General features: G+C 38.8%; 1 protein-coding gene across 4 annotated transcripts in view; it reads left to right on the top strand.

The window, feature by feature from the left end:
• The first annotated feature begins 9062 nt into the window (after positions 1 to 9062).
• Positions 9063 to 13475, top strand: part of LOC119731144 (zinc finger CCHC domain-containing protein 24-like) — a 32207-nt gene continuing 27794 nt past the window's right edge. For 2 of the 4 annotated variants that reach the window (XM_038204174.1, XM_038204177.1), the window contains exon 1: positions 9067 to 9705. In XM_038204174.1, the coding sequence (XP_038060102.1) occupies positions 9385 to 9705 (321 nt within the window). In that variant the 5' untranslated portion in view covers positions 9067 to 9384. Of the gene's footprint in view, positions 9706 to 13475 lie in introns of all 4 variants that reach the window. The other 2 variants (XM_038204175.1, XM_038204176.1) reach the window with 2 other exon arrangements.

Here is a 13475-nt window from a genome sequence, read left to right as displayed (position 1 = left end):
ATCGTCTTTGGCCACTTTCCTTGAAAGTAAGAAAGCGCAGTTAGAGAGACACACAAACGATTTATTTACTTTGTTCAAGAGTAATGTGTGACTTTTTTTATCGGCTTCGATCTGTAAGCTTGATGAATAAAAAGAGTGGCCCAAGTGGTTTTTCAAGTCCCGCATTGTGATTGCTGTATCTTTGAACAAAACATCCTCTAACTAAAAAGCATTTGGAAGACCAATTATTCTCAGCAATACATTAGACACGATTTTGAATACAACCCCACTTTTCTGAAAACATGCCCGATTGGACTGTTAGATTTTTGTTGGACAACCTGTATAAGGAAACACAGCTTTCTTTTAGCCCCACTTCAAAGAGAGAAATATTCTTGAGTTTTCGATCAAACAATTTCGCCATGCAGGCAATACATGACTTCAAATATATATCTTTTTTAAAAGTAATTACTTTGAATAAAAAAATGTTAAAACAACATTTTCTGTGAATGCCTTGCGTAATAGCCCGGTTGGTGCTATGCAGCCACTATTTGTCAAATAAAGTGTTTGAAAAATGAAATGGAAAAAAAACCCTTCGAATTGTTGTTGTTGTAATAGGATTTCCTTTTCTTGCAAAATGAAGGAAAACGATATTTTCGATACCAAAAAAAAATAATTGAACTCAGTCACTTCACTTATGTGGTTCTTTCAAGCATCAATTTCATAACAACATATTGTATTGAATTGAAATTGCGTCAGATTATTAACCATAACATTTGACACAACCCTTTTGAAAATTGACGTGAACCGTGGAATGATACATTTAATATGATTTAAAGAATATAGGCCTAAGCGTTTCAATTACGAACAATAATTCCGAATTTTAGTTGCTTTTGACACTCTTTGTTGAGACAATAACTCAAGAACAACATATTGCATTGAATTGAAATTGCGTCAGATTATTAACCATAACATTTGACACAACCCTTTTGAAAATTGACGTGAACCAAGAAAGAATACATTTAATATGATTTAAAGAAAATAGGCCTAAGCGTTTCAATTACGAACAATAATTCCGAAGTTTAGTCGCTTTTGACACTCTTTGTTGAGACAATAACTCAAGAACAACATATTGCATTGAATTGAAATTGCGTCAGATTATTAACCATAACATTTGACACAACCATTTTGAAAACTGACGTGAACCAAAAAAGATTACATTTAATATGATTTAAAGAAAATAGGCCTAAGCGTTTAATCACAAAAACTTCATTCCGAATTTGAGTCTCTTTTGACACACATTGTTGAGACGATAACTCAAGAACAACATATTGCATTGGATTGAAATTACGTCCGATTATTAACCATACAATGTGACACAACCCCTTTGAAAATTGACGTGAACCTCGGAAGAATACATTTGATAATGATTTAAAGAAAATAGGCCTAAGCGTTTTCATCACGAAAAGTTCATGCCGAATTTTAGTCTCTTTTGACACTCTTTGTTGAGACGATAACTTAAGAACAAAATATTGCATTGGTTTCAAATTGCGAATGGTTATTAACCATAACATTTGACACAAACCCGTTTGAAAATTGGCGTGAACCATGGAAGAATACATTTAATATGATTAAAGGAAAGCAGTGCTTAGAATTACGAAAAATTCATTCCGAATCTGAATCTACGTCTATTCTAATTGAAAAAAAATGAAGCACTCTTTTGGAGACAGTAACTCCAGAAAATCAATTTGTACTGAAACGAAACTTCGTTCGATAATTAGTCAACGGCCAACAGTGCGCGCTCCGTACATTTTACTACCCCTCTGTGATTTTTGTCCTGAAGAGGGCGCCCTACACAACCACTGGTCAGCACCGTCAATGCGGATATCACAATCTGCCCATGAAACAAAAATACAACACTCTTTGTGGAGACGATAACTCAAGAACATCATATTGCATTGGATTGAAATTGCGTCTGATTATTAACCATAACATTTGACACAACCCGTTTGAAAATTGACGTGAACCGTGGAATGATACATTCAATATGATTTAAAGAAAATAGGCCTAAGCGTTTCAATTACGAACAATAATTCCGAACTTTAGTCGCTTTTGACACTCTTTGTGGAGACGATAACTCAAGAACAACATATTGCATTGGATTGAAATTGCGTCTGATTATTAACCATAACATTTGACACAACCCGTTTGAAAATTGACGTGAACCGTGGAATGATACATTTAATATGATTTAAAGAAAATAGGCCTAAGCGTTTTAATCACGAAAACTTCATGCCGAATTTTAGTCTCTTTTGACACTCTTTGTTGAGACGATAACTTAAATAAGAACAACATATGGCATTGGTTTCAAATTGCGAATGGTTATTAACCATAACATTTGACACAAACCTGTTTGAAAATTGGCGTGAACCATGGAAGAATACATTTAATATGATTAAAGGAAAGCAGTGCTTAGATAGAATTACGAAAAATTCATTCCGAATCTGAATCTACGTCTATTCTAATTGAAAAAAAAAAATGGGGCACTCTTTTGGAGACAGTAACTCCAGAAAATCAATTTGTACTGAAACGAAACTTCGTTCGATAATTAGTCAACGGCCAACAGTGCGCGCTCCGTACATTTTACTACCCTCTGTGATTTTTGTCCTGAAGAGGGCGCCCTACCCAACCACTGGTCAGCACCATCAATGCGGATATCACAATCTGCCCATGAAACAAAAATACAACACTCTGTGTGGAGACGATAACTCAAGAAAAACATATTACATTGGATTGAAATTGCGTCTGATTATTAACCATAACATTTGACACAACCCGTTTGAAAATTGACGTGAACCGTGGAATGATGGATTTAATAAGATTTAAAGAAAATAGGCCTAAGCGTTTCAATTACGAACAATAATTCCGAATTTTAGTCGCTTTTGACACTCTTTGTTGAGACAATAACTCAAGAACAACATATTGCATTGAATTGAAATTGCGTCAGATTATTAACCATAACATTTGACACAATCCTTTTGAAAATTGACGTGAACCAAGAAAGAATACATTTAATATGATTTAAAGAAAATAGGCCTAAGCGTTTCAATTACTAACAATAATTCCGAATTTTTGTCGCTTTTTACACTTTTTTTTTCCTGTGGGAGCCAAATCGTGACGCCAGACGAAGTAGGGACCGTCTACCCATGGTTTACCACACAGGAAAACGCACATGTAAACAAAGCGTGACGTCATTAGGTCTCATCAGGCCTAATCCAAAACCTAACGAAAGCCGATTTTGGTTCCATGCCTCATTCCAAATTGAGTAACTTGTGTGCGGCTGGGGCTAAAATAACAATGTATACTCGAAAATGGCATGGACAGTCTTTGGTATGCAATCTTTGCAGCTCGATTTCTTTTGAAATGCTTACTTAATGCTTAATTATAAAGTTGATAACTTACCAGAAGCTGAAATTGGCAATTTGACCCTCAAAATTATATTTTGCAGGCCGCTACGCCCCAACACACGGACAGTATTTCAAATTCAGTCTGTGATAACCCTAAAAGGAACACTTGAGGGCAGTATTCTACATTAATGAGCTTTGCAACGATGTGGCGACAAGCAAATCATTAGTGGTAGTCGTTTGTGCTGGCGGTCGTCATTTTACTCGAAATTGAAATAAGCATGAACCTATGATCATTTTCGATTTTGACTGAGACGATAAGGCAATACCAAAGGTATCGGCCTACAGAGGCCCTGAAAAGATATAATGTGTACATGTACGCGCGCTCTCTATCGTCCGAATATGGCACAATTTTATATGGCGCATAATATTTAAATCTCACCAAAGACTCTAAATGTAGCGCCCTCTGTCAGTTCTGCTACACTGAAATCAATAAACGCCCGTGAAGCTTAGAACTAGAACGCGCACTTTACAACCATAGAGTAAAATTTCATTTATTTTATGGAATGTCCAGTTTGACAAGTTTGTATGTTTGGTTTGGAACATCTCCAAACAGATGGATTTATGCCATTCGAGGTTAGCGCACTCCTCGTGCAAGCTCGTCAGACGGCTCACAAGACGACCATCGGTCAACGCCACGCTGCTGCGCGCATGCGACGTACCTCGCGAAGTCTTGGCCGTAATTGAACCAAATTTGTCAAAGTCACGTATCTCTGATCCTTGTGCGTGTGCTGGGCCTTTGTACTTTGCTGCATGCAAGCTGCCTGATATTGGCTTCTGTGATCCCTACAAGTCGGGACTACAGCTTTTCCAATCAACCCACTTTCCTTTGACATTCTGTGCGTGAGAATTGTGTGGGCGGCAGCCGGCAGCTTGACAGAGGAAAGACGGCGAAAATTTCGCATACTGATGCATTGCATTATGCAAACAGCACTGAGCAGATTTTACACTCGGACTAGCTTGTTCCGTGCGCCCTCTCGGAGGGAAGCTATGGTTTAAGCTACCTAAATACAAAGTAATGTATAGTGACAACGCAAGTGCCCTAACGATCCCCAACCAGCCAAACTCCAGCACCAGGGTTTGTTGGAATCTGTTAGGATGAGTACTAGTAAACTGCTGTGGTTTTACGTTGGATTTAGGCATACTACAAATAAACAGAGTCCAACTGTTGGTTTATGTGTACAGTTTACCATGTGGTGTTGGGATTTGTACGGATAAGGAAGGTTTCTGGCGGAAAATCAGCCTAGGGAGATAGGGTTAATGCCTATCACATAGGAACAACATTCTACCCTCACTAACAACGCACTACTTGGAAGGGGTCTGTTTCTAAAAAAAAAGAGTGGTCTCTGTAGTGATCTTCAGTAAAATCATGGAGCTTTAAAAAATGTAAAGTCTTAAAAATGTTAAGTTCTATACCCTCCAGACCTTGCTGCGCTGGTACCCATTGTTTTATCTATCGGCAGTCCGTATCGCGCAGTGCAGTCGGACTTATTAAAGAGTAAAGAGTTGCGTGCTATGAGAAGCAGAGTAAACACATGAACTATTTTCTCTCTCTCTCTTTGGGCGGCAAATGGCGACGTTCTGACGGTCAGATGGCATCATCAATCGCCGCAACACCCGCTGTTTTCACGGGGAGACAAGATCCCGATTATCACGATCACGGAAAAGATCCACCGGACAGGTTCGACAGAGGTGCACCGAGCGCATTGAACTATTCACGGCAAACCGTACACACCGTGCGCGGTCAACGGGGAAAATGGTTTGGGCAGGGGGAGTTTGGGAATTGTTTTGCGCACTGATTTTAATTACCTGTAGTGTACCTGCCTGTTCCGCACCTGGTTAAGTTTTCACACATGTTGAGGGTTAATTAAAAAAGTTGAGGGCATTGGCCTTCCAATGGATCCCATTAATTAATTCCAGAATCCATAACCATAGGAGGGTGAAGCCCATGGATAGACGGAAACTTATACAGTTAGACCAGTACCATGTGTCAATGTGTCGCACCTGACTTTTGGAGTTGAGAAGTGTGTAGCCGTGCTGTTCTGGGCACGAGTAAAAATAACGACTAAAAATGTTCAAGTATGAAGAAAACGGGGTGTACCCGATGTTCCTTAGGGTTAGGGTTAGGGCTGGGGACGTAGGTATTGGGGAACATAGGTATGCACCCGAAGAAAACAGACAGACGGCAAAAAGAGTATAATATGGGAAGCAAGCTCGAAAAGATCTCGGAACCTGCGGCCCAATTAACTGTAGACTCGGACCTGTTGTTTAGTAGCTAGCTTATAACAGTTACTGTACAATAAGCATGGAGCTATGCCCATGATGTAAAAGTCTGTTCTTAAAATCCACAACTAATAGTACTCCCTGGTCGCGACTCGACTGCCAATTGAAAAGCATTCCCGTTATTTTGTTGAACGTCAGTTGGTGCATTACATGCAGCGTTTTGTGGAACACCCAATTGTGTGCAGTAATGAGAAATGAGAGACCTCGTGACCCAATTTTCCACGATTGCTTATAAATATAATACATTGTCATTGGTAGCTGGTGGAGACCTGAAGCACCTGTTGTTGCGAGGGTCTAAGGGACAAGGTGATTGATTGCCAAAAAAGGCATATGCTGACATTTGTTTCAACCCAACCAACCAACGGAGAAACATGACTTCTCAATAACCCACACGTCACACCAATTTTACAACATTGGGTTGGCCACCGACAGGCATTGCAGTGTTACCCGTTTATTTATTCTTTCTTCTTCTTTTTTTTTTTTTTCATGAATTTAATATTTACATTTTTACGATTATATATATGCTAAATAATAATAGTCAACTATGGATCCAATTTTTATAGAGATCCCAGATTGTGAATACATACACAGCGACAATCTTTAGAAATAATTTCAACGCTCTGATGCACTTTTCTGTGACTGTGCCATCATTAAATCAATCAAGTTGTGATTTGTATGTTGATCCTGCACGCCAGCGGAGTGAAAAACCAGAGATAAAAACTCTTGCGAGAAAATACTCTGGAAAACCCCGCTAGACGAATAAGACTAATAGTAGTATGGTTTCCGCTAATTTCTCTAAACAGTACTTTTCCCGTACTGAGAGTTACTACATTGCATGACTTTATGGTCAAAGTGCCCGATTTCAAAATCTTATCTATAATTGCGATATTGTAATAATAATGATCAATAAATATAAACTTGAAAGAAGTCGAGCCTGCCGGTGCGCAGATGGTCCATGCTGACTAAGCACCGCGTTATATACTCCCCCTTTTTGCTCCAATCTTCATCCGCGTATGGCGGAGTGACATTTACACTTATTGAGAACTACATTTCGTTCTAATTCGCCCCGCTCAACCGAACGAAATACCATTACTTACAGCTGCACTACTTAGAGCTGCACAGCCGTAGCTAAAAAACACCATTTGGCTTTGCAAAGCGACCGTCATTATTTTTTTTTTTTGCAAAACGTACCCGACTATTTCGATATAATACTGCATCCGAAATTGCAGTCGCTGTGTGTATTTGAAATTACAAATTTCTTATGGGCTTGTCAAACTATGTCCTTCATCGTCAAACTTGAGAATAAACATTACCCTAAAAATAGTATACAGCTGTACGTGTTTATAGCGCTGTTTCTCTAATGTATAGTTACATGGAATTGTTTTTATGTGGCGCAAAGCGAGAGATAACTTGAAGAGTCGTCTGCATGACTCTAGAGAGCTCTGCAATGCTGCAACGAAACAATGGCTTGTAGGGTCAAAGGTCACCGGCGTGCCTGATAAACAGCAGCGTCGAAACTGCCTGGCCACTTGGGGCAATAAACAAATCAATCTTTCGGGGTATGGTTTCTAGGCTTATCTGGAGTTTATTACGTAATCAAGCATGTGCCAGAGATTATGTGCACGGCTGGTACAGAACATAACATGGGGGGGGGGGGGGGCGGGCGAAGCTGGAATGCTGGCTTGCCGCACATGTGCACCTTCATGTATGCCTGCTCCGAATTCCGAATGTCTTTATTTAGGCAAAAAAAACCCTACTTACCTAGTTAGAGTTGAGTGATATAAAATATCCCTACAATGGGCTACATTGTAACTAATCAAAGAAAGGTTTGGATTTCACTTTCAAAGATTTAGAAAGTTGTTTTACTGAAGCCGAGACCAAACTGAAACTGAACGACTCGGTTTCTTTTTCCTTTTTTTTCGTCTGTGACTTTTGAAGACGTTCCCAAACAATATTAAAGAGTCATTAAGCGTTGTATTACTTGAATATCTGCTTCCTAGCGTTTGCCTTCCAAGGGCTGGTATTATTAAATTATACCCATTGCCGGGAATTACCCACGTTTTTCCCCAGTTGCATTTTGATTTGAACTTGCCAGAATTGTGTTCCCTTCTATATATTTATCCATGGAGCTCCATGATTTATCTCAATTCAAGCGGAAAGTTGTTCTTGTCTTTTATTTCACTTGTCTTCGAGTGGTTGGTGAATTTCACAAAATATGTTTCCCATTACAAGTGTTCTATTTTTAGGATTTATCAATATTTATAATATATAGGGCGAGTCAAAAAAGAGGAACCCAACAATAAAGAAATATATTTCATATAAAAAAACTATGTAGCACCAAAATTAATTATGACTTGGAAACCCATTTAACAAACTACATGTACTTTTAAGTGAGAACATTATTTTAATTTCTCTACACGTTAACATCTTATCACTATTTAAATGAAGTAACCAGTTTCGTCCCCCCCCCAAAAAGCAATTTATTGTGTATTCTGACTGTTAATGTTTGGAACATAAAAGAAAATGACAGAATACTTGTTTCAACAACCGTAGTACACAATATCTTTATTCTTGATTAACAACCCTGCTTTAGCTAACAAAAGCATTTATAAAATTCATTTTTTTTTTAGAGAAGGGCCTTCAAAAGGTGTTCGTTGAATATGTTGAACTTTTAAACTGAGGTTTTATCGCTGGTGAAGTTTGAAGACAATTATTGTAACAACAGTTCTTGAAATTGCATTTTTTGACGAAACAGATTTTCGTTTAAAGGGATCATTTTGTTTAGATGGTGATATAACTCAAATGGATTGAGCAAATTAATGTAATTTTGTCACTATGAAAGTACTTTATTAAATTGGCTTACCAGTCATAATTATTTTTAGTGCTACATATATTTTTATAAAATATGAAATCATATATTTTGTTGGGTTTGACTTTGAGTTCAGTATATTTTTTACTCCCTCTGCATGGACAAACTTAAGCCAAAGGGTAGATGAAAGGTGTTCCTTCCTCCATGGTTGATGGTAATTACTTTGTTTAACTATTCAAAACGGGGAAAAAATTAAGGTCAAATTGCAACTTGTCAAACTTTGTTTATTGTGATTTATGGTAAAGCAAACTTTGTACTAGAACCATAACGCAAAACTGGGGTGGGACAACGGGAAAAACCAAAACCACCGGAGAAAGTTTATTTCCATCATAAACGATGGCTCTAGGAATCAACCATCCCATAAACTAACTTTGTTTACGTCACAAGAGAACGAAAAAAAGCTTGGTGCGGTGCCCTTTATGTTTTTCCTTTAGTTATCAAAGCAGCCGATCTCATCGTATACAGCGCCGAGCGCTTTCAGGTCTGTGGAGAATTGATGAGCTGTTCGTGGTTTTCATTGGCTGTTTGGCCTGATTGGCGTCCCGTGCTAGGAATTTGATGTCCGTGTCACAGGGGGTCGAGTTGATGTCGACATAATAATTCCCCATACCCGGACCCGAGAGAGTCTGCGGCCATTACGGAATAGTATACACCAGGGTTTTTTCCCTTCTGAAGTAATCTACAAGCTGGTATATGAAGCATTAGTTCAGCAGTTTTTGAGGCAGTGAAGTTTTGTCCAAGGGGCTAGCGAAGCGATTTGCCGATTGTGCCATTTTGGGTAATCGCGCTTGAATGAGGCACACGGACTCGACAGGTTTGACTGGCAACATGGCGGAGATTTCCTCCATGAGCACAGTAGACATGAACGCGACAAATATGGCCAATTCGGCGGTGTTTCCACCCGGCTCCACACAGCAGATTTTCAACAACTGGATGGCTTACTGGCCGCAGATACAGCAGCAGCAACAGCAACAGCATCAGCAAGATCAGCAAGGAAACACCGTGCCGACTGGATCTAAAGGCGGGCATCATCACGGGCTTCCTAACGGGCTGAACTCGGCAGCCGACCAACTCGGTTTGTCCGGAACCTGGTCCGAGAAATACATCCAAGAGGTTTGTTAGCCCTTCTTTTGCTTTTATAAGTTTTAATTTCTTTCGAAATTGTAGTACTTTTTTTCTGTCGTTTGAATCTCTAATGTTATCTGCATGTTGTAGGTGAATGTCTTACATGTGTGAAAAAATCGTCACTGTTCGTTCATTTTGTATTAAAATGCGAAAATACAGCACAGACATGATAGATGTTCGCCAGCGAATTGTAAAATTTAGGCTTAAATATCGCGCAATGCAGTCATTGGTCTTGACAGTCGTACGACCATGACGACTAGTCTAAAAAAAGAGAGGAAAATTTATATTTTCGTCATGTTTGTTTTCGTTGTTTGTCAAGTAGATTTAACCTTTTAGTTTTACTTCAAATTTGCACACGGACATGAGACTATTTGCATCGATTCAGGCCATTTATTTTTAAGATTTTAAAGGCCTCGGTTTTGGCTCGTGAGTCACTTACATACTATTTCTGTCGTCATAGACAATCGGTTTATTTTTGGATGAACTGAAATTGAATAATTCGTTTTTGATGCAGTAGTATTGGACAGCTTGCATGGCTTTAACAAACGAACGAATTTTAAGGGTTTTGACGAGATTATTTTTAAGATCCGAGGTCCAAGATTGTCATTATTTTTCAAGATTAAGGATCCCAACTTTTGGATATTGTGTTTGTTTACAATATGCCCTACTGTTCGAGCAAATAAGAAAATGGTGCTGGTACGTTGTGTTCTGAAACAACGCGAGTCTTTTTACTGCGTGATACCGCAGCGTGAAATAACAGTCAGTGCGGCCGTGTGTGCCCCGTTGGGGTTATGAGGTCGACGCGCTGCACATGCCGCGTGGCAGTCCCTTGCCACTCGGCCATAATCGGCACACACCTTGAAAATGATCATAAGAGGATTTTGCCTATTTGGTAATCATTAATTGTGCATATGAACAATGATGAAATAATGATAGAAAATACAGTAATTTGGTGATGATTTTGAGCACCATTTTGACGTTTTCAGAATGCTGTTTTGATGTCATTTGTCATGTTTGTGTGAGTCTGAGATCCTGAATTAACGAACGAACCTATTGTGAACTCATTTCTAGAATCGGCTTGAAGGCTTTTTGACCGCATCTCAAATATAAGCTGATAACCTCGTTTAATTTAGGTTTCCAAAATGTTGTTGTGCACTCATCCAGGCTATGGTTTATGTACAGACATGACAGGAAGAATAAACCAGTAATACCCGTTTTCCTGTTTACACGTCGACGCTGTGGGTGGGAGGTCGTCGCCTCCACCATCTGACATATATTTTGCGTCTCAAATTGCTGGAGATTAATTTGGAAATGGGCTTCTTTATATTTGACCGGAAGTCTGGACAAATATTTGATGAATACATTTTCTGTCTCTCAACATTTCAAAAGCATGTCAAGTAGAAGTACCGGTATACCACACAAGTTGCAATTTTCGGCAAACCTACCAATGCAGCAAAAGTGGAAAGACATTACACACTTGTTCCATTTTTGCGAACTTAATTTTGGTCTTATAAACACCTCAATTTTCAAGCCGGCGATACCCCTAGAAACAAGACTTCCTGAACATGGTGTCAATTTCAGAGCCTTACCAATGAATGAACTGAATAGAAGCCGCAATTGACACGTGTGGGTACTTAAAAACCCCTCAAATCAACGCTACCACTTTACAAATCGCCGCCCATTGTTGTGCCTTTTGAGTTCACCCACCCGCCATTGTGAGTAGTTTGTCGTGTTAAACGAGGCGATTTCTTTTCATCTACTGTTGACAAACCCGCTACTAAATTGCCGTTAATCTGCTTGGTAAACTGCCTTTTGACCCTTGGTAAACGCACGGACAACAAACCGACAATGCTTTTTAAAGTAGTAATGTTAACAAGCACTTAATAGAAACCTAGCTGGGTTTTAGTGCAGTTACGAATTGTGAGGCCTTTCATGTCGAAGTTTTAGCAGCATTTGTCCTGGTTTCTGCAATTTTTTGTTGAGGCGGTTTACCCTTTGACTCGAGGGGGTTATAGACCTCACGTCTGGTGGTCATTGAACCCGACCTGACTCATACAAAAGGAATGTGCTAAAGTTGGCCAAATCAGACAATAAATTCAAGATGTCTCCTGAGATGTTTCAACTTGAGGAAACTAGTTTTTTTTCATGGCCTGACTGACCATGATTTGTGACATATTCCTGTTAAGGCCAATGGAAAACATAGCCTTCCTTGAAAACCTGTATCTTTATTGTTCTTTCAACACTCTTGGATGTAAAAAATAATAATGCCAAAAAATGGTCATGTCCCTGGGAATTAAAGGGAATATACATCATTTGCTTTTGCTGTAATTTTCAGAAATGGATGGAATTGGGGGGTTGGAAATATAAAGCAAATATAGTTACACTGACTTTTTGGAGGTTTTGGGTTCGAAAATGCTATAAAAACCAAGAAAAACGATCATTTTCCTGTAGTCTGGTTCCCTGACTCCATATAAGAAGAAACAAAGCAGTTTACATACATTGGGGAATTATAAGGTCAGGGAACCAGTCTAGCTGGCTCGTACCCGTTCATAGGTTTGTAATCGATTGCAAACAAGTGCAATGGTCAATTGGGGCCAGTATTTGAAACAAAGCCAGTTGTTTCCAACGCTGATCGGCCGATCAGCGTTGGAAATTGATACAAAAATACCACTTTTCTTGAAAATGACAGTATACCAGGTGCCATAATTTTACAGGATGCTTTAGACTGTCATTTACCAACATCCTATTAAGGTATTTCGCAAAACCTTGGTAGTTTTATTTTTCGATGTTTGCAAATGTTGTATATTCCCTTTAAATAATTCTCATTTGATAATTTATGTCAAAATGTATACATCTGTGTTTTTTTGTTAGGCTAAATACAAACATGACTGCAGTATTTAAAGCCAGAATTGCCATTCTTGAACTGGAATGCAAAGATTCAATTTTGATTGAAATAGAAAAAAAAACCCAAAATAAAATAAAAAATAACAAAAATTCCATTAATAAGGTCGTAATTTTAATAGCAGATGTTTCCGTTTTTAGCAGTGTTAGTTTTCTCTTTTTCATGTTTTGAACGATGTCTTGACTCCAAAAAAAAACAACACCACTTAATTCAGGAAATTTAAAACTTGTTTCTCACTGAAGTTATTTTTGAAATTCCAAGTAAATAGTTTTTCTTGGAATTCTCAGGTTTGTTGACATTTCCAATGTTTGTTTTTTGTGGTTAACAAGATTGGAAGAATTTATCATCTGGCAAGGTGGTTTTTGGAAAACATTGCTTGGATCAAAATTGGGCAACCAACTTCAAGTTTTGGCTGTTTACCAAAAATTGTGTAAACCCTCCCTCTAAATTTTCAATTGAATTGCTGACAGTTGATGTCCTTCCTTTTGGTTTTGGACCCCATAAGTCCCAAACTTTCTTCTCTCTTGGGGGGTGGGGGGGGGGGGGAAAGCCCCTCTACCAAAAAAAAAATAATGCCAGGTTTTGGAAGGTCAGAGTGGTTAATGGGTTTTCCATTTGCCTGGTTTATTGTGGCGCTAAGGACTGTAAGGCTACTGTTTCAGAGAGTTTTAGCTTATGATTGGAGCCACATGGCTTGGGTAGGACTCAGGGATCACATGGCCTAGGCAGTAGGGACCGTCTTGAAAATCAGCTGTCGGGTGTTACGGACTTGTAGTTTCTGGATTGAATAAAATTATTCTGGGTGCAACTATTATTACGCATAAGTCTTTAAAGTAGGCTACTGAGTTCTGAAACT

Source organism: Patiria miniata, unplaced genomic scaffold (genome assembly GCF_015706575.1).
Source record: "Patiria miniata isolate m_02_andy unplaced genomic scaffold, ASM1570657v1 HiC_scaffold_23, whole genome shotgun sequence".
In the NCBI taxonomy this organism is placed as follows: Eukaryota; Metazoa; Echinodermata; class Asteroidea; order Valvatida; family Asterinidae; genus Patiria; species Patiria miniata.
Note: the sequence above shows the minus strand (reverse complement) of the source record. Positions and strands in the feature narration are given on the sequence as shown.